The sequence below is a fragment of the Callorhinus ursinus genome, unplaced genomic scaffold (assembly GCF_003265705.2).
Source record: "Callorhinus ursinus isolate GAN/ISIS: 27379988/994484 unplaced genomic scaffold, GSC_fseal_2.0 scaffold1, whole genome shotgun sequence".
NCBI lineage: Eukaryota > Metazoa > Chordata > Mammalia > Carnivora > Otariidae > Callorhinus > Callorhinus ursinus.
Genome location: NW_027397063.1, coordinates 37205310 through 37228180, shown reverse-complemented (window position 1 = coordinate 37228180; position 22871 = coordinate 37205310). Strand labels below are relative to the sequence as shown.

At 37.9% G+C, this 22871-nt stretch overlaps 1 protein-coding gene across 1 annotated transcript in view; it reads left to right on the top strand.

Annotated features, from left to right (window-relative positions):
* Nucleotides 1–2400: 2400 nt before the first annotated feature.
* The window catches only part of GABRR3 (gamma-aminobutyric acid type A receptor subunit rho3), a 47230-nt gene continuing 26759 nt past the window's right edge, over nucleotides 2401–22871 (top strand). The window contains exons 1-4 of the mRNA XM_025868469.1: nucleotides 2401–2525; nucleotides 11760–11872; nucleotides 18684–18751; nucleotides 22412–22635. Coding sequence (XP_025724254.1) covers nucleotides 2401–2525; nucleotides 11760–11872; nucleotides 18684–18751; nucleotides 22412–22635 — 530 coding nt within the window. The remainder of the gene's footprint in view (nucleotides 2526–11759; nucleotides 11873–18683; nucleotides 18752–22411; nucleotides 22636–22871) is intronic.

The window sequence follows — 22871 nt, the reverse complement described above, 5'->3', positions numbered from 1 at the left end:
CTCACTCCCCACCACTCCTTGTCAATGGCAGACCCGACAAGAAGAGATAGACCAGACCAGAGGATACTTACTTTAATATCCCAGCAGGAGGAAGAAAGACTTACTTGCCGCCCAGCCAATGAGAGACTGTCACAACTCAGCCCATGGGAAGCCACTACACTTCAAACTCCCAGTTTATTCCAATGGACTGTTTATAACAGCCCCTCCCAACTTTTCCCTTTCCTCCATAAAGGAGAGTTCCCTCTCATTTGTTCTGTGGACTTGCAGATGCCTTGCCTTAGATTGCTTGTCCCGGATTGCAATTCTCTACTATTCTTGAATAAACCTGTTTCTGCCAGTCAAATAACTGGCAGTTTTATTTCTGAGGCTGACACTTCTCTAGCCAGTAGGGAAATTAAAATTAAAACTACAACAGTCATTGAATTAGGTAATATTTAGAAACCTGATAATACTAAGCTTTAAAAAGATTTTTAAAAATGAGGACTCTCATTCTTTAGGAGTGGGGGTGTAAATTGGTATACTCACTTTTATGAGCAATGTAGTAGTATCCGGTAAATTTGGAGGTGTGAAAAATGTTCAGCCTCACAGTTTTACTTCTAGGTATGTACCCTAAAGAAACAAGTATACGTGTACACAAGGAAATATTTACAAACATTCACTGCAGAATTGTTTATAATAGATGGTTTATGATAGAAAAATAAATAATGTCCACCAATAAAAGAATAAATAAGTTAAATGTTAGTTATCCACACACTGAAAAACCATATAGCAATTAAAAATGAATTAACTGGAGGGGCGCCTAGGTGGCCCAGTCCTTAAGAGTCTGCCTTCGGGTCAGGTCATGATCCCAGGGTCCTGGGATCGAGCCCCGCGTTGGGCTCCTTGCTCAGCAGGAAGCCTGCTTCTCCCTCTCCCGCTTCCCCTGCTTGTGTTTCCTCTCTCGCTGTGTCTCTCTCTCTATCAAATAAGTAAATAAAATCTTTTAAAAATAAAAATAAAAAAAGTAAAAATGAATTAACTAGAGCTACATCTATTAACATAATAAATCTCTAGGCATAATGTTAAGAGAAAAAGTAGGTTGCAAAAGTAAAAGTATAATAGGACACTATTTTTATAAAGTTTTTGAAACATGCGAAAAGTTTGTGTGTTATTTATGAATGTGTACATGTAATAGTTTAACTGTATATGATGATAAACACTAGCGGATAAGGGAAGAGGTAAGAATTTATTACATCATCCTGTATATTTGTAATATTTTATATTAAGCATATATTTTAAAGAGGAAAGACGTGGCTAAGCAGCATACAAGAAGGCTTTGATACATTGGCTAAGAGAAGGGGTAACCTGAGTAAAAATAAATTAATGTGCTAAAGCAATAACATAGGATACAAGGTGTCAGGAGATAAATCAATTCCAGGAAATTTAAGAATTTCCTTCAACTCTATTTCTGAGAAAACGGTATTCTTCTTAAATCCTGGTAAACAGGTCAGCTGTTGCTACATTGCTCACCTTGTGATATTCCAGTTGGAGAAATTTAATGTCACGGACATGCTCATTCATTGGAATATTGCATACATAAAGGAAATGTTTCCAGGGAATATTTCTACTCTATGGGTGCAGAGAACTTTTAGGAATGTGTGTGGTCATAATTTAACAGTGACAGTGTATACCTTACCCACTGCTCGAGGCTAATTTATTTTTTATTTATCAGGCAGCTTACCATATTAAATCTTAAATTGAACCACTTCTGCTTTCAATGGAATACACCATCATCTTAAAATATGATTATTTGCCCAACAAAAATAATAATTTATTTTTTTGTATGCACTATGGCAATCTGTATGCATTTAGGGAGAAAAAGATTAATTTCTGGTTAAAAAGGAGCCAAGAGAAAAAGAAAAGGTCTTCAAATGTATAATTAAAATTAAATTAATCATCTTTGTTCTTTTTAAGCATATTATTTTGCTGGATCATTAAATATATTCAAATGATATGTATTGGATTAAGGGGATTTAATGCCTAACCTCTCTTCTTTGTCTGCCGAGGACTGCAGCTGAGAGTTTATTGAGTAGGGGATCAAGCATCCCACTACGAACCTTCCCTGGAAAGAGGAACTAAAGGATGGAAACTGAAAATGAAAAAATCTGCTTTGTTTTCCCTAAACGGCTGATGAGTCAGACAGATGTTTCCCTGTAAGTGATGTGAATTTATTTAATCTACTAAAACAAAAGACACCGCATTGAAGGCAATGCCTTTCCCTTTTCCTTGATACCTTTACTTGGCATTCTATTTCCTTTTCCTTTACTTGGCACTCTATTTACTTTTAAAGAGTTGCATGAAGATGAAGAAGCACTACTGATCACAGTCCTGATTGCATCCTTCTACATTCTTTTGGAAGAGATGATCCTGGCTTCCCTGTTGGTCTTCTTCACCTGCGTCTGGATCGCACTGACCCCAGATGCTTCTGCTGCTTCTGAAATTAAGAAGTCCCACCAGCGGCGCTCCTCTTCAATGAAAAGAACCCGGTAAGGTAGTCATAGTATAGTATCTGCTGTCATTGTCCTCCCTCACCAGCTGCCACGGACCTAGGGGAAACCGAGAAACAAATCTCTAATGGTACCACATATTTGTGGGTGACTGTCTCTAGAGAGAGCATTCACCCATCAAAATAAATCACCTCTGGGTAGCATCATGAAGAGCAGAATCTTGGGTCTCTCTCTGGCAATTATGCTTATTTTTGGAGAAAACAAGGGCTTGGGTAGGGATCTTCTTTCGGGAAATGTATTTCTTCAATGAATAATGCCTTTATTACTGATAATGATACATGTTGAAAGTTTCCCCAATTTTTTTGAGTAGAAATTGGTCTAAGCAACAACTTCTAATGTCAAGGATTTCGAGAGTAGATTGTTCCATATACCGATAATATAGTAATGAAAAGCATTAAAGCCATTTGTGGCCTTTCAAGGTGAGTTTCCATACCTTTGAAATATTATCCTGAATGTCAATACATCATTGTTATTATCTTATCATGAATAATTGAAAGCATGTGCGCACGTGCTAGCGAAGGCACGCAAGTTTAGTAGAGTGTTCATCCTGCTTCACCTGGGACTGCATGGGTTTTAGCACTAAGTGTCTCAGGCAAACAGGAATGGTTAGTCACCCTACCATGCAAGTGACCCCTTGTCTTGGGGAAAGTCTCTCATTTTCATCAAACACAAGATTTTCAAAACTACCCAGGAGGGGAAATCGAGGAATGAAGGTGAGTTATGTCACCCAGACAACATTGGCAATCAAAGAGGTGACAGATGTTTCAGCCAGATGGCCCTCACATCTTGAATATTTATGAGGCACTCCCAATAAGATCAGGAAAATGAACATAAAATTTTAATAAATCCTTGTGAAGCCTCAGGTTTAATGACCAGAAACAAAAGAGGTGTCGGGGGGCGGCAGGAGGAAAAATTTATTAGACTCCTAATTTCTGCTCTGCTCTTAAAAATCAAGGGCCACCTCCTATACTCTTTTTCCATGCTTCTGTTCCCACATCCAGATCTGAGATAATATGAAGTTTTGTCCAGTTTAGCCACTTTCTGAGTCTTCTTCAAGGCAGTTATGCAAGCAGTATTTGGGAAACACGAGGTTACACCATCAGACTGAGGAAAAGGGAGATTGTCATAGGAGCTAACCCATCACACTGGCCCACTACCAGTGTCAGAGTTGCTGCAGAAAAATCTACTATGTGTGTTTTTTAGGTGTTATTTAAGGGGCAAGAGGAAAACATCAGTTCTTTGTTTTCAAATTTTTTTGAAAACAAATTTGTTCTCAATTTTTTTTTCTTATGTTGGAGGTCTTGTTGTTAGACCCTATTTAAACGAAGAAGGAAACTCAGGGTGTCTGCTACATGGGGCCAAGCATGTCTGTTTTCCCTTCTCCATATCCTAAGTGAGGTACCCCTTTCAGCAATAAGCTACTATGTGAGTCATTGAAATTTCTACTTGTGTCTTTTGTTCTTCAAAGAAAAATCCTCTAGGGCACTAGGGACTGAGTAAACCATCAACCCTGATTCAAAAGTACCACTTAGAATGAAAGCTAGTCATTTTCCCTGGGTGAACCAAATAATCCAGCCAGCCAATTTCTGAGCTGTCACGTACCAGTCTCTCATGCAGATTTGAAGGCATTTTTGACAAAAACACAGAAATTACTATATTAGGGTAGTTTCTAGAGTAAGGAGCCCAGGATTCTTCAGAACTCAGTATGTGAATAAATACTGTGAGATTCTTTGCCCCACACCAAATCTGATTGTCAGTAACTAAATAAGTAATGAATTAGTTAATTAATAATCCATTCTTCTATAACGCAAGAGAACTAATAGAATGAACATGGAAGAAAGGCATGATCTTTCTTTAAAAATTGTGAAGTGGATGGATTTATATAACCTGGCGTTCATGTGCATTATTTTGAGCCGGTTTTCATACAATCAGTCCCTTAAATGCTTTGTTATTAATTATTTTCTTTCAGAATATAATCTTACTCTTTACCCCAAGATTCCTCTTTTTAGGGGCTCCTGGGTGGCTCAGATGGTTAAGCATCTGTCTTCAGTTCAGGGCATGATCTCAGGGTCCTGGAATCGAGCCCCATATCAGGCTCCTGGCTCAGCGAGGAGTTTGCTTCTCCCTCTCCCTCTGCCTCTCTCCCCTGCTCATATTTCCTCTCTCTCTATCTCTCTTTCTCTCTGTCACATGGATTAAAAAAAAATTTAAAAAAAGATTCCCCTTTTTATCCAAATATTGTTAAAATCGTTTATCTAAAGATACCCTTTGTTTTGTAAAAGCAAAACAGCAGGAGAAGGGGAGTTGGCAAATAAAGTAAATTTTGGCAGGTGAAAAATGTCCCTGTTTTGCCTAGGGAAGAGATTTGGCTCCCTGGTGATGCAAAGATTAGGCATGTAGACTCATTGAATATTTATTCATTCTTCCAACAGTTGTATTGAGTGCCCTTTATATGCCAAGTGCCAGGGTCAGGGATTAAGAATGCTAGAGGAACAATTCACTGTCTCTGGCCTCAAGAATAGTGAGTAGAGTATGGAGTCTGCCTAAATCGGCTTGCAAGAGCCAAGTGTTACAACTTCAGGAAATCTATTTGCTAGCTGTTGAAAATAAACATCATTAAAAATTAAATTATACATATAATTTATTGACATACAATTAAATTATTTCTTAAAAAGGTAATACATACTTAAAACTCACCACTCCCTTATTCCTTTACTATATTTTACTATTATCTCATTCTTCAGGCTATTTACATCTATCTTATCTGTAAGGTAGAAATCCCATCTATTACATTAAATCGTGTTAAATTATGTTATGTTATGTCATATTACATTATATTTTACAGCACTACACTACGGACTGTGCACATCTCTGTCACATCAGTACCTTGCAATCAGCCACGTGGGAGTATTTACATCGTGGAAATCAGCAAACACTACAAATAGGGCTGTTTTGTTTTGTTTTGTTTTGTTTTGTTTTGTTTTGTTTTGTTTTCCTGGAGAACAACTTGCTAAACATTTACCAGCACATCCATGAACCTAACGTAAAAGCCAGGAGGGTCCTAGGGATGGCAAGTCTAAGTGCTCCTGCAAGTAAGACAGAAGGCAGTGGCAGAGGTTGTGCCAATTACAGACAGGGTGCTCCTCTGGAGGCTGTAGCTGGTCGGGTCCAGCCTTTTCTTGTTGTAAGAAAACTTGAGCCCGGTGTTGCTAGATTCTTTGATTTTTGTAGAAGACGCAGGAAAGTAAGATTTTCATGTGAAATTTTCCAGTTTAATATAACATATGGGCTATGCAAAAAAAATACCTGCAGACCAGCTCCTAATCTAGTCCAATTTTCTTATTTCCCAGGTGAGGAAACTGAGGCCTCATCACTGAGCTCATGATTAGATAGAGACCCAAGTAAGACATAGGAACTGTCATGTCTCAAGTGGGGCCTTCCCTCTGGGTGGCTCTTCCAAGAAATGTTCATCTTTATGGGTTTTTTTTCTTTATAAGAGATGGGCTGTTGACTAAAGTCAGGTATGTCTTCCCAGAACTGGGGAGTTCAGGAGCAGTTCAGTCAAAGCCCCAGAGTTGCTTTATAGAATGCACCACGTCCTCCCTAAGAAAGAGCAAAAGTATCAGGGACCTAGATATAAACATTGGATCCAGAAGTATGGAGGTTGTCTTAGTGATCAAAAATCACATCACCTAATTTTCCTACTTTATTGCATTCTTAGATTTGCATCTTTGTAACCCATTTTTGCTTCATTTAGTATTTTTCTAAAGGAAAATAATAAATCTATACAAAGTTTTTTAAATGTTGCCTACACATTATTTGAGACTACTGGGCTTCTGTGTGTACTGGTTCATAACAGAGCTCCAGTGAGAAAAAAAAGTCCATGTTAAGCAGCAGGACATGCTTCTAGAATGACAAGGAGAGGGGCGCCTGGGTGGCTCAGTCGTTAAGCATCTGCCTTCAGCTCAGGTCATGGTCCTGGGGTTCCGGGATCGGGCCCCGCATCGGGCTCCCTGCTCGGTGGGAAGCCTGCTTCTCCCTCTCCCACTCCTCCTGCTTGTGTTCCCTCTTCCACTGTCTGTCTCTCTGTCAAATAAATAAATAAAATCTTAAAAAAAAAAAAAAGAATGACGAGGAGAATGGAATGATAAGGTGGAGAGACATGCCTGGAGCCTTCCTTGGAAAAGATCCAAGATGGCAAGTCCAACTTGTTCTAGATAATTTATAAAGCATTTATTATACAAATTCAATAATGGAATTTTACATGGAAACAATACAAAGAATCTCTCTCCCTTTTCCAAGTTCTAATCCTTACTCATATAGTTCCATGATTTTTCATGTTTAAAATTATAGTATAGAAACTATTTTGTATTTTCTTAACTTAATCATTTTCTACATTGTTTCACAGGTATTATCATGGTTGGTAATTTTAATCACTCCATATTATTACTTTGAATTAAAGGACCAATTATTATTGAACATTTATTTTCAAATTTGCACTGTTGTGAATCACAGCAGTAAATACTTTTATGCATGTAATTTTCCCTTTACCAATAAAAATTATATTACTGGAAATGAATTATGAGTTAAAGCATATGAATTATCTTCATAGCTCTTGAAATTGATTCTAAAAGGGTTTTGCCAATATTTGTGCTATCACCTCCAAAGTATAAATGTTCCCATTTTGTCATACCTTTTTAACATGGTTGGCTGCTGAGATTTTGTGTTCGGGGCTCACTTAATAGGTATAAGATGGTATTGGTCTTAATTAGTATCTCGCTGCTAACTCTCTAGATTAAATGTTTTTTATTTTTATTTTTTAAAGTTTTATTTATTTAATAGAGAGAGAGTGGGTGTGTTCGCATGCACAGGGGTAGGGGCACGAAGAGAGGGAGAGAGAGAATCCAAGCAGACTACCGCGTGAGACCAGAGCCTGACGCAGGACTCTGAGGTCATGACCTGAGCTGAAATCAAAAGTCGGATACGCAACTGAATGAGTCACCCAGACGCCCCTAGATTGAACATTTTTTAAAAATATGCTTGTTAATTATATTTTTCCTTGGCTAAATAGTCTATTCATGTCAGCCTACTTGTTTTCAACTAGTTTCATCCTAGTAAACTAATCAAATATATAGACCTTTGGGAAAGCAGTTTTGTGAAGTAACCTGCTGAGTGTTAGTGACTCAAATGAGTTTCTGTCATTCCATTAATTTAACCCCAATGCATCAGAATGACTTAGATGTATTTACTTTTCCTCATCTGGTTCTAGTACTTTTTAATTCTTTGCCTAATATGTCCTCCTCAAAGAGTCCCTTAATCTCCCTGAAACCACTCAAAATCCAGTCTTTTCTTCCCCACTTTCTTAGTCACAAAATTATAGTAGAGTTTCTGATACCAAAAAGAGGGGGAGCATGGAAATAGGTTTCCTTTGTTTCATCCAGGAAAGAGAAGATTCTAACCCAAAGCAAAAGTCGTAACTATTACCAAGACTTACACTTACTATTTCTCAAACAGTGTTTGTTACGCTTTGTGGGCAAAAACAAAGATTGAGAGTGCTCATTAAGACTCTTCCATGAACTGAGATTTCTTTGCTCTATGCCATCAGGACTCAGTCTTTTAGAAGATCCTCTCCTCAGACAGAAGTTATCCAAAAGCTTTCTTTCAGTAGCTACTAAAAATGAAGTTACTTTTTCTAGAAGAGGGAAAGAGGGCAGAAGACACAAAGTCGTTTAAAATGATATATATATTGAATTAGACCAGAAAGCTTTGAACTAAACCTGATGCTCCATCATATATCAATCCCCTTATTAAGCATATTTGCCTTTCTTGCCTTTGTTCTATTTTGGTCTTCACTTTATATATATATATCTTTATTTTATAAGCCAGAGTCTTCAAGCTAGGGCACCTATACTTCTAAGGGTACGTGCAAGCTATCAGAAGGACATGCGGGCATGGATAGTTTTAAAACAATCAATTTCTGGATCTTTGACTTCCTCTGACCTCTTTCTTAGAATTAATCTACCCAAAAACTTGTCTGCAGTCTCCTTCATGATGGTTCTGTCTCATTTGGCAAAATAAAGGCATATCTCTCCCTCTTCCTGAATATTACTTTATGCATTACCCTGGTGTATAAAATCCTCCTAGGTACAAAGAGATCATTATAAATATTGTTGTTGAGGTAGTGGATGACTCTAGTGTAAGTAACACATCATCTTCCAAACTAGGTGATTTATTTTCTTTGTTTTCAATAAGATCAAAGGAAGAACCTAATTAATTTGTCAGGTTACACATCACTAGAAATAATTACTGATGATAGATCACAATGTGAATTTTGGAAAGTAAGAAAGAATTTAAATAATTAAGTTACATTGCTAAAACAATGCTGAAACAAAATTTCTTCAAATTTCATGTAATGAGTAAAAGATTTTAAATATTTTCATTTATAAAAGTAAAGAATAGGAATAGAATTCTGCTAGATCTGGTTTCATTCTAGCAAGGAATGACATCTATATACATGATGTAATTGGGGAAATTGTACAATCATTTCATCAAAAAATACCTTTCCAATAAATTTTATTCATAATTTTAATAAGTATCAACGTTTATATGAGTTACGTTTTGCTCCATTTGTAATAGTCATAGATGCTAAAACAGTTCATTTCAAAGTGTGTACATATATTCTTGCAAAGAAATATGATGAGGTGATAAAATTGGATAGATTTATTGGATAAATAAATAAATGTATTTTCATTGGATAAAATGGAAATACAAGTTCAAATAAAACAAGGAATGATAAAAATTTCTTATTTTTAAAGGGGAATTTGTTTCATATATTTTTTTAAAGATTTTATTTATTTGAGAGAGAGAATGAGCATGGGGGGGCAGAGAGAGAGGGAGAAGTATAGTCCCTAATGAGCAGGGAGCCCAGTGTGGGCTAGGATCACCACCCGAGCCAAAGGCAGATGCCTAATCGACAAGCCACCCAGGTGCCCCTATTTCATGTATTTTAAAATGCATAATGTAAGCATTTAGATTCATTGACTACATTAAGAGGAGGAATATGAGTTTTCTTTTAAATTAACAATATTTAAGTAATTTTAAATTTTATAATGAGAAAATTATAGACATCTATTTAAACGGGTGAGTACATAGATTTTCAAAATTCTTTTAGAGGGTATATAAGCCACATAATCCTTTGTGCAAAATAGATATGGTATAAATAAAGTCAAAAATAAATAAGTATGGGACATCTCACTGTGCATGAGAAAAGCCCTTGAGGTAAGAACAGGTGTGTGTACTTTCAGTACTGCCAAGAGTACACTCCTTAACAGGTTCTGTGTTCAGTGTTCTTGGGATTCTTAAGATTTATCCTTTCCAGTCTCATGATGCTTCTGAAAATGTATGCTTCTGAAAGGACACATGAGTGATGGCCATTTAGTTGTATTATATTACCAAAGAAGTTCACAAATTTTCATGAGTTTTTACCCAGTTACATTTGATTTTTCAACAATTAGCTAGCTTTTATTAAATGTCTACTATTTTCCAGACTAGTGGTTCTCCTAAGAAATTGTTATAAATGCAAACTCTGGGCATGGGTCCCAGCAAACCAGATGATTCAGATGCATGTCAAAGAAGATAATATTTAATATTTACCAAACATCCTGGCATGAGGCCTTGAACATAGTAGGCATTTAATAAACATATTAGCTGTTACTACTTTTTTAATAAATAGTTCACTCTAGCTCCTTAAAAGAAATGTTCTAATTAATTTGAGATCCTTGGAAGAAATAGTTCTATGTATTCAATTATTTGTAGAACATATGACTTTACATGTTTAGAATCAAACTCATTGTCTTCTACCCAAGACAGATTTCGTCTTCTAACTTCCCCATTTTTCTCAATGGCAAAAATAGATCTCTGAGGATCTTGACCAGAAACTTCCCTATTGAAAAACCATTCTGATTAAAAAAAAAAAAGAAAAACCATTCTGGATGGTGATAGATGCCCATAAGCCTGGACATATTTCTTCATCCAACTGCTTCAGGATGTGAAATTCTCATCATCAAATCACTCTATTGAGCTAAGAAATTGCATCCACAAGTCTTATGCTGAAGTTCACCCTACGTTTCTAGAGAAGACATTTATTAATGCAAAAGCATATCAGGAATTCAGAGTAACTAGAATTCACGTAGTAGACCCCTCAGTGTCTGTCCTGTTGTTGTTGCAGTTGTTGCTGTTGACAGTGAGGATGGCAGGCATCTTTCTCTGGAAGGAGCTGAGCAAAGTCGCTAGCACCCGGGATAAGCAGATAGCTCCCCTTCCAGAGGAGCTGTGCTTCCACAGACATCCTGCCTCCACTCGTAGCAAACCACTGTGAAGTACGTATCACAGGACAAAAAAATGAGTCAAGGAAATCCAGCAACTTTCTCGAGTTCACAGATCCAGGGAGTTACAGGGTAACTCCCAGATCAGACTCCGGGAACACCTGAGAGGCCACTCTCCACTTTGCCTTTACCCTGAGAACTGTAGATGAAAATTGATTTCACGTACTTCAAAATTGGACCAGACATCAATTCCAATCAATTGTTGAATCCATCCATTTTCCCTTTGGATTCCTCTGCATTCCCATGGCCATCCTTCAGGTTCTAGAACTTACTACAGACATTCTGCTCTAATCTCAACTTGCACCCGTAATTTCTGCCCATTTTGTCTTTGTAAAACACTATTTTCATCAGTTTACCATTTTGCATTTTGTTTTTGTTTTTGTTTTACTGTCTTAGTGCAGAAGTAGTTTTCCTTGGGTGACCCCAAGAATCACTTAAGTAACATGTTTAATGCAGATTCCTAGGCCCTGTTTCCTCAGGTTCTGGTTTAGGTGATCTGGGGGTGGGGTGCGTGGATCTAAGGTGGTAGTGACAAGGTCTTCCTGGTCTAAAAACCATATTCTGAGAAACATCGCCTGCCAGAGTATCACATCCAGTTTTGGTTTATCGTCCAAGTTGCTCCAAATTTTGGGTTACCTTACCTGCCCACACTTATATAATAAAGAGTAAATGTTGGCAGATCTTTAGCTATGTGTAGTATAAACTGAGAAAATGAGTTTTATGTATATATTTCAAAGGATACCAAGTTGAACACAGAAGGCTAACCTAAATCAAAATACCCAAAAGCATGCATATCTCAAAAGTATTTTTCTCCCCTTTGGAGGGATAGCAAACAAGAAGCCAGAATGAGGGAAGATGACAGTACCAAAGCATGGCTCGGGCAATACAATCAACTTCTCCAAATAGAGGACCATGACTTTGCAATGAGGCCTGGATTTGGAGGTGAGTACTATCTTTACAAAACTCTTAGGCCACCATCTCTTGCACGGTCAACATGAAGTCGAAAATCTGAAGCAATTAAGACCAAAACACAAGTGAAGAACATCAATTAAAAAAAAAAAAACTTTTACAATGATATTCTCTTGAATGAGAACAATTAATAAATTTTAAATTGATCAAAAGATAAATATCTTTAGTAAAGATCCACACTATTTACTAATTACAAAGAGTGTGTGCTCAATAAATAGTGAATGGGTGTATCATGCCTATACAGCAACTACTTATTCTTTCAACTAAAACCTGTAAGTTGGATTCTGTGATGATATTCATAAAATCTTATTGAATAAGTTTGTAAGCTGGAGTGCCTGGCTTTGGTGAAAGGACTAACACACCAAATGCTACGGCTCTCCCTATGAAACATCTCTGTTCAGGTTTTTCATTTTATTACTTCAGGCACCTTCCAGAATGTGGGAGTGCTGGGCACTGGGCTGAGCCTGTTACTACACTAGCTTATTCCACCTTCCCAGTGCCTTATAAGTAGGCGCTATTATGATCCCTAATATTCCAGTGTGGAAACTGGGGTGTAGAGAGGTTAGGAGATTTGCTCAAAGCCAGGAAAAAAGCAATAGGCAGTGGAACCGAGATGCAAGGGCAGGTAAGCAGGACCGCAGGAGGCCATGTAAGGACATACTTGGACCAAAGTCTTTCCTGCCCTCAGATTGTTTAACGTGAGTCTAGTTGCATCCCTGAGGGAACCAAGTTTTCCAGAGATGCACAGGATGTGGTGGAATCAAGCAGTCAATCTGAACTCTTCGCCTTGCTGCTAAATCCATCCTGAGGCTTCTGTCATTGACCTAAGTCTCCACTCCCACCATTCCTGAGCTAACAACTTTTCAGACTATTAGAGGTTTGGCTATAGCAGAAGCAAATGTGAAGCTGAGAAGGCAGGAGCCCTCAGCTGTAGAACAGGGGCAGCTTTTTCATAAACAACTCATACTTTAAGTTTTCGGAGTGGGGTGGGGGAAACTTGACACTGGCTCTATTGTGGTTATGACCAAGGGAAGCACAACGGGCATGTAGGTACCTCAGAGGACTCATTTGTTAGTAGGTAAAATAAAACAGTAGGTCAGGTAGTTGTGATGTTGAGGGGTGTTTATTGTTTTTTAACTTCGTGGAATCCATTGGGTTGCAATTCTAAGGGTCTGGCTTTGGTTTTATTAGATTCGTGACTAAAACATTAACAAGCATCAAAGTCACCTGGGGGATTCTTAACAGCAGATTGCTGAGCCCCACCCCACACCCAGGTTTCAATTCCCTAGATCTGGGTGGGACCAACAATTTGCGTTTCTTTCTCTCTTTTTTTTTTTAATTTTTTAATTAACATATAATGTATTATTGTTTCAGGGAAACAATTTGCATTTCTAATCAACTCCTGGGTGATGCTGATACAGCTAGTCTGAAAATCACATTTGATAATTGCTGAATTAGATTATCAGCATCAGATTAACTCTCGGGCATTTCATTTTTTGTTTTTTCCAGAGCATTTCTCACACTTACTGAAGTTAATTTAAGATTTTAGCAGCCTCTAAATTAATCAGGTTTAAAGATGTGTTCGTGTTTTACTTCCGGGACTACTTCTTTGTCTTTTCTTCACATCACTGCTCCTCAAGATGTGTCTTCCTTACTGGAATTCTCCCAAAGATGCCTGAGCCCTAAACTACAATTCCCAACAGACCGTTTCTTTCCTCACCAACCAAAGTTTTCCCACAGTTTGGATAATATACTCTACAGCTATCATGCAATTATTCTGTACGTTGGTCTCTAGGATTCTATAAAAAGTTTCTAATGTCTCCCCTACCAACGTTTAGTTGGAGAAAATGTTACGAAGATAGACTTGCCCTGCCATGGGCCTTTTTAGGCACTAGAGGGAGCCAGTCGCACAGGAATGGCTTGGACCTGGCCTTTCCTGAACAGCAATCAGAAGCTCAAAACGATGTATGCACTTCAACACCAATACAAAAAGCTGCCCTAATTCCTGTCAGTTTAGGTTCCTCAATTAAATGAATTCCTATCTTAGAGGAAAGGGTTTCTATGGGTCTATTTTAGACCACCGAAAGCCAGAAAGATTGAGAGAAAAATGGCTGTCCTTGAATTTGGACACAAGCACTCTCTCTAGAAAGGCTTTATCACTCAAAGTGATTCAAGGACCGGCAGCAGAATCACCTGGGAGTTAGTTAAAAATGCAGAAGCTCAGGCCCCACGCTCAGGCTTTCTGAATCAAAATCTGCATTTTAATAAGATCCCCAGGTGATTTGAATTCACTTTACAATTGAGAAACACTGCTGCAGATGACTGAGGGAGGACCTTCTGCTCTTACCTTAAAACACTTAAATCTTCATTCTCCCTCCCCTGTATCATCCTGGTCCCCCAGAAAAACATAAAATTGACCTTAAATTTCCACTTCCTTTGATCTGTTGGAGATACATGTTAAGATTTTATTTTGAGTGGGAACGGTTTTTTAAAAAGCAATTATTTTTCCTGAGGCTATATTGTGGGGTTATTAAAAATGCAATTGAAATGTGTTACTTAGTGGCAGGTGGCAAATCATCCCACGATGAAGAAATTTTTCTGACAGTCATGGACTGGGGCTAAATGGTGTCCAAATGTCTTATGTGTTCAGTCAGCTCAGGCAGAAGAGTCCATAAATTCAGGCAGAAGTGTCAGCCTAGTAGCTCCATGAAAAACAGTCCTTAACCTTCTCTTGTCTTGGTCAGAACAGCTTCTTCTACCAGTGACCCATTTCTCTGTTCTCTCAAGGCTGCGTTCCTGGGGGAATCAGGCTGCAGGATAGACAAGACAGGCTTTAATTTATCATCTCCTTCTTTATACTTGTTCATAACATAAACACACGCACATACTTCTTTCCTCTTGTGCTAAATGTAACTTCAGCACTTCTCCTGCCTTAATGTGTTTTCCTAATTAGCTTTAACATTAAAACCAGCTGCTACTGCAGAGTTTTTTACTTTTATAAAGCATTAGAAGATTAATTGACTCATTATGTGGAAACAGGAGGATATAAATTTAGGGGAGCTTTTTGTTTAACTTGGGTTATAAATTGCAGCTCATTTTCTTTATGTTTTTCCTACCCTTTACATCTCTCATCACTGAGGGCTTTTTTGTTTCAGTCTTAGAGGTGATGATTTGTTTCTTTAAAGTGAAATCAATTTAGCATCTAGATACTGGCTACTGAGTCAAGACAAAAACTAAGGTTGTGAAAGCCGCTTTTATGATCTATGTTTGTCAAGCAAGAGGACTAGCCTGGGAGCTGGAGGGAACTGGCTGTATTCCTGCATTAACTAGCCTTGGGTTTCAGGCAAGCTGGCTAACATCTCCGAGTGAGTTATGTCATATGTCAAATGGAGGTAACACCTACCTAACAAACAGCTGTAACGATAATAGGAGATAATATATTGTATGATGTATTTTAAGTGTACTATACACATAAGACATATGACTGTTATTTAACAATACTTATCCCAGCATACATAAAAATAGACTGATGGTCTATCCTTACGTATATAAAAACGACAACAGATGTGTGTGCCACTACCTAGGTATTGATCCTGGGAAATCAACGCATAATGATAACGGTTAATGTTTATTTATTTTTTACTATATTCCAAACGCTTTATATATGGAATTAATGCAAGTATTTGTGAAATTGTTATTATTCATGTTGTTATATATGTTACTGTTCCAATAGATGCTGGACAGGTTGGTCGGTAAGACGTTTGAATGGGGTTAGGTTAAGGACTTGACACGCATTCTTTCATTTAGTCTCACGGCAAGGCTATTAGGTAAGTACCACAGATTTATTTCCCCTATTTTACAAATAAGCAAACTGAGACTTAGAGGAATTAAGGGATTTATGGAAGTTTTGGCTTTAATTCAGGGTTAGTAGCTAGAAATTCCGTGATTTTTAATCCATCTGCTTTATGACTACCTTCTCTCTTCTGAGACTCAGCTCCTTGTCTATAAAAAGAATGATATCTGGAACTATATCCAGCTCCAAAATTATGTAATTTTGCACCTTGCCTTTACATGGCCCTCCCCCTCCACACTGTCCTCGAGAATGTATAGATTCCTAGACCCCAGAGTAAGGTACACTTGGGCATGGAGTTCAAAGGAGCCAAAAATGAGGTCAGATGGCATCTGAGGGCAAACATTTTTCTTCAGAATGGAAGAGCTCAATTCCCCCAAGAATAGAAATGAAAGGAAGAAAAAAGAAATTGAGAATGTTTCCAGGAGTCCATTCCTAATGGACAAGTCATGTTTTTACCCCACTCTTTACCCCAAACCAGTCTTCTAACCACCCTGAGGGTCTAGTTCTTTCCAGTGGTGGCATGAATATCTCCTTGTGTGGTGGCTTTATATGACTGCCCCAGCTTGCAGAAATAGTCATTCACAACTGGGATCTGCTTACAAGTCACAAAATTCTACATGCAAATTGTTCTCAGGTTTTGTCATAAAATAGGTGCTCTGTGAGAAGCACTGTATCATTTTCTCATCAGGAGTGGGTTGATTAAATGTTTGAGTGCAAGACTGGGAATAGTAACTTGCATTGCTAGGAGCAGGTTTGCATTTTTGTTGAATTGCAATAGCAATAACATTTATTTAGTGCCATTTATTGAACACCAATTAAGTTTACTAACTGTGTATTATTGCTAGTCCTCAAATAAGTCTCCAAGGTGAGTACTGCTACTAGGATTTTATAGGTGAGGAAACTAAGTTTAGAAATGTTACTTACAATGGATCACAGATGAGTGGTAGAGCAGGGTTCAAACTCCCGTCTGTGACTCTAACACCAGAAGTTTAACTAGGACATTTCTGCTACCTCTCCAAGACCGTGCCAGGCTTTTCAATCCCTTAAACTATTGGAATTAATGGGAATATTTACTCATCCTGAAGCAATCCTGAAAGGCCATGAATTTTTATTGTGATATCTCTACTAACTGAAGAAAAAAAGTAAACAAAACAAAAGCATCAGAGCTGAACGCGGTATATAATAGAGTAATCCTGAAGAGTTCCCAAGTTAAGGCATAACCATAATTATCGTTAAACAATTTTTAAATAGAATTGTCATCATTAATGTATAGAAAGTAACTGATCCAATACTACAGGAAGTCATTGGTGTTTACGATGCAAGCAAAGTGTTCCTGAAACCCAGAGTGGGAAATGTATTTGGGTGACAAGCCCAGGGCCTATCCAGCTGGAACTCCTGTAAGTAAGGAATGATATGAGGGTATGTTATGGAATATAAAAGGAAATCTGTCTTGGTAAAGTGAAGGTAACTTCAGCCAATTAATGAGGGGAGTCCTAGTTGGTGGACAGGGACTGGCGAGGCATATCTTGTTTTATAATGTGTTGTGCATTTATTTTTTTTTTTAAAGATTTTATTTATTTATTTGGCACAGAGAGAGAGAGAGAGTGAGGGCTCACAAGCAGGGGGAGCGGCAGGCAGAGGGAGAAGCAGACTCCCTGCTGAGCAAGGAGCCTGGGATCACGACCTGAGCCAAAGGCAGTTGCTTAAAGGATTGAGCCACCCAGGCGTCCCATGTGTTATGCATTTAAAACACAGTAATTAGGCACTTTGTTGAATGATATGCACATGTATGTCACATGTCACAAATCCAGACATTAATTAGCCTCAAGGAGGAAGTTTTCCAGCCCAAACCTTCTCAATGCAGAATCTTGACTAAAACAACCTGGGATCCACCTAGGCAAGATTTCTGTTTCTGCAAAAATCGTTGAAAGCATTTTTTTAAACTCAGAATTCTACAGAGACAAAAAATTTAATTGAGAATTGGTCACCATGAAAAGAAAGCATATGAAGACTACATGTATAAACATAAAAATTATTTTAACATATACATACATCAAATTCCATGCATGGTACTAAGTAAGGAAGTTGTTAACATCAGTTTACCCTCACACAGGAACTGGTGAAACCCTTTGTAAGCTGTAACAAGGAAATGTCTTGGTCTTGGTCTGGTCTAGGTTCTCTTATGGTGTTGTCATCCATGTTCTCCGGACCCATGAACCAGATTCATTGAGACCCAACTGCAAACAAATCTTAGCGCTTGTCTGAATTTTCTCCAATTCTGACTTTCAATACATTCTCATCAAACACATTTCTAAGGATGTTTGCTTCATCCCAACTGCAGGTTGTGGTTACCGATGTCCTGCAAAGAGACCGTTGTGAGTGTGTGGCAGCCCTGTGTAGACTACTCTGGTCTGTGTTCTTCCAGCCTACCACGCACTGCCCAAGTAGAAGAAGCTGATTTTTTGGAAAGAGAGAAAAGGCTCCCACATTTTTCAGAGTCATGAACTCCACGACTACTCCACTCCCTGACTATCTTAGACCTATGTTTTTGAAACATTGTTCTCTTTTAAATCACTACTAGCTAAAACAAAAAACAAAAAACAAAAAAAATTGAACACACTACTTCTATACCATAAGTATACTATAAGAAGGAAAATGTTGAGTTGTTTCTAAGTGTAATAATGTGTAATGTGTATATAATTATGTATATATAATAATGTCTAATGTGTAATAATTATTGAAATAACATTTACACATGTGCCTTTTTATTGTAATTGACTATATAATAATATATGAATAGATAATGGAGAAATTTGTTGTTAAAACAATTTTTAAAGTAATTCACTTGCAACATTGATCTCTCTCTGCTTTGAATATTACCAAAATAATTTTAATGATTTCTAAGTATATGATTCATTCTTCTTTCTGAAGGGTCTCCAGTGCCAGTAGGTATAGATGTCCGGGTTGAAAGCATTGACAGCATTTCAGAGGTTAACATGGTAAGTTTCTTATGAGATATTGGTCTTTTCCTGAAAAGATAGAGAATAGTGTCAAAATCGCTAGTGTTTTAAAAAACCAATTTAATTATGTATGTTACTATTATGCATTTTTTTGTAGAGCTGAAGTTACTTTGCTATCTATTAACTTCTTTCTGCTTGAAATTTAGATTTTATATGTTACTTTTATCATATGCAAATACCACAATTGAAGATAAAATGTAAAAAAAGAAGATAAAGGGGCACCTGGGTGGCTCAGTCATTAAGCATCTGCCTTAGGCTCAGGTCATGATCCAGGGTCCTGGGATTGAACCCCGCATCGGGCTCCCTGCTCAGTGGGAAGCCTGCTTGTCCCTCTCCCACTCCCCCTGCTTGTGTTCCCTCTCTTGCTGTGCCTTTCTCTGTCAAATAAATAAATAAATCTTTAAAAAAAAAGATAAAGATGAGAAATGGGCAGACGACATGAACAGACATTTTTCCAAAGAAGACATCCAAATGGCCAACAGACCCATGAAAAAGTGCTCAACGTTGCTCGGCATCAGGGAAATCCAAATCAAAACCTCAATGAGATACCACCTCACACCAGTCAGAATGGCTAAAATTAACAAGTCAGGAAACGACAGATGTTGGCGGGGATGCGGAGAAAGGGGAACCCTCCTACACTGTTGGTGGGAATGCAAGCTGGTGCAACCACTCTGGAAAACAGTATGGAGGTTCCTCAAACAGTTGAAAATAGAGCTACCATACGATCCAGCAATTGTACTACTGGGTATTTACCACAAAGATACAAATGTAGGGATCCGAAGGGGTACGTGCACCCCAATGTTTATAGCAGCAATGTCCACAATAGCCAAACTGTGGAAAGAGCCAAGATGTCCATCGACAGATGAATGGATAAAGAAGATGTGGTATTTATACACAATGGAATATTATGCAGCCACCAAAAGGAATGAGATCTTGCCATTTGCAATGACGTGGATGGAACTGGAGAGTGTTATGCTGAGTGAAATAAGTCAATCAGAGAAAGACATGTATCATATGACCTCACTGATATGAGGAATTCTTAATCTCAGGAAACAAACTGAGGGTTGCTGGAGTGGTGGGGGTGTGGGAGGGATGGGGTGGCTGGGTGATAGACACTGGGGAGGGTATGTGCTAGGATGAGTGCTGTGAATTGTGCAAGACTGTTGAATCACAGATCTGTACCTCTGAAACAAATAATGCAATATATGTTAAGAAAAAAAAAAAGAAGAAGACAGCAGGAGGGGAAGAATGAAGGGGAGTAAATCGGAGGGGGAGACAAACCATGAGAGACGATGGACTCTGAAAAACAAGCTGAGGGTTCTAGAGGGGAGGGGGGTGGGGGGATGGGTTGGCCTGGTGATGGGTATTAAGGAGGGCACGTTCTGCATGGAGCACTGGGTGTTATGCACAAACAATGAATCATGGAACACTACATCAAAAACTAATGATGTAGTGTATAGTGATTAACATAACAATAAAAAATTTTAAAAAAAGGAAAAAATAAAAAGAAAGAGAAAAAAGTAGGGAATCTCTTAAGGAAACCGACCTAGAAAATATAAATCAATTAAATTGGTAGATCAAATAATCTTTTGTATATATACTTAATATTTTATTTATAGTGATTCCTCCAACTAGTCATTGCCATCCAAATGCTAACTGAATGAAAAATTATAGGACATATAAAAATTCCAGCGAATGCTAAACAAAATTTTCTATGACTTGTTATATTTGTTTCAATCTTCAGTTAATGTTCTTGTAGTCCTTATCATTATCGAATTTGGTATTATTTCAAGTTTCACTATGAAACTTCCTTCATTTTAACCACCCTACTCCCAAAGGGAATAGCATCAAGGGTACTCACTACTTAAAAATGCCTTTTTTCAAAAGTTTTGTCTCTTCTCTGACAAAAACCAGCTTCTACTGACATTTTCTTGAGTCTATTGTACTCCAGGAACAAGTACTCTTTTCCTCTTCCCTGGCATAATCTCTAAATTATCACTGAATGACCCAGTCTGCATCTAAAATTCTCATTGTCTCCACCCAGGTGCCCCTAAAACCAGACCTTATCCTTCTCTCTTGAATAAGGTGAACTACGGGACTCAGTATCAGCTAAAACTGCACTGGGTTCTCCATGCCCAAGGTGAAAATGCTTTCTAATTATCAGTAACCCCCAGTGTTGGCTTCTTTTGCTTCTCCTTTATCATCTTCCCACCCTGAATTCACTTTCAATTCCTTGAAGTTTTACCCCACTCTCTTCTCAACATGGTGTTCAGCCTGCTTTCTCATGATGGTGCCCACTAGTGGCGATGTTGATGTGTCACTGAAATGTACCAATGTCTGCTATTTGATTTCATAAGCTCAGATCAGATTGAGCACCTAATTCTAAATATATGCCTACTAAAGCAATCCATGCAGTAACCCACACAACACCCTGTAGAGTAGTGTTATGGGAATGAATGAATCATTCTATTTATTTGCCCTCACCCTAATTCAAAACTACACGTCTGATGCTCCCGGATTAACCTAGAGCAATAATACAATGCACCTCTATTCTGAACCATAAAAAAAAAAAAACCTAGCTCATCATTAATTGGTGACTTATCTGTAGTTTACTGAGATTTGTCTTTTGCTTAACCATAAATGTCAACGTTCTGTCACATGTGCTAGTTCAAGAATAATTTGAGTATTGTTGGGAAATAAATGATAGTAAGATGTAAACAATTGTGAAAGATGAAACACATCATCATCGTCCACACCCAATGACTTGGATGTAGCTAGGGGAGTTTTTGTTCACACAAACAAGATGTTAAATGTAGCATCTGAGAGCCAAACAAATCTCAAAGTATTGACTAACCATTTTTTTCCCTGCTAAAATAATGTTAATATAGCTCTGTCTGCCCCCCATCTTTCTCTCTTTACAATTGGGTTACACACTAATAATTCAGTTCCCTCAGCCATACTGGGCCAGAATCTCAGGGTACTAGCTTCTGGGGAATATGCTATTTTGACAAATTCACAGGTAAGTCTTTTGGACACTAGAATTTGAGAACCACAATTTCTTGGTATTCTTTCTCTCTCTCAAGCTGAGGAAAATCGTTATCTCCATGTCAGGATCTCTGACAGCATGCTTTCTATTAACAGCTCTAATAAATGCTGTATCCATTTTTGTGGGACTATATTTTATTCAACTTGGGGTGGGGGCTTCTTTAACAAAAATAATACAAATGTATGGATACAGAATCCATTATAAAAGTGAATATATATTTACAATGAAAAAAATAAGTCAAAATAAAATACTGGGCCATGTAGTTCCAAATTCTTTTCTTCTGAGATCTCTTCAGGTGATTTATACCAGTGCTTATGTAGAAATGTTTTCCAGTTATAACCTGGCTTCCCTTACCCAACTTGAATTCTCTCTGGTTCCTAGAAACTCAACACTCACCAGACTTCAAGTGAAGGAGAGGCTCTGCAACTCAAGCTCACTGGCTTCATCCTAAATCTGCCTGAAAATACAATATAAGCCATTCACTTTATAGGTCATTAACGCCCATGCCAATCAGTCTAGGACTAATGGTATTAATTGGTCATCCTGAACCATGTTCCTCTGGCTTTGACTTGTCTCTTTTTCTCTCTGCCTAGGACTTTACAATGACTTTTTATCTCAGACATTACTGGAAAGATGAGAGGCTCTCCTTTCCTAGCACAACAAACAAAAGCATGACCTTTGATCATAGATTGATCAAAAAGATTTGGGTGCCTGACATCTTTTTTGTCCATTCTAAAAGATCCTTCATTCATGATACAACTGTGGAGAACATGATGCTGCGCGTACACCCTGATGGAAACGTCCTCTTCAGTCTCAGGTAAGGAGGGCTGTGTACCTTCTTTGGCTTCCCTATACCAGGGCTGTCTACACAAAAGCTAGTGGATCTCACTTCTGACTAAACTCACAGTATTACTGTCTGTTTAGTCATGCTGAAGGTTGGGACACAGGCAGAAAATGTGATTTTTCCTTGTTCTAACTTCCAGATTTTAAAGACTAGTTTTCTACTCTATCTACATATCGTTGGATATCAGCATATCATTGGAAAATGATAGA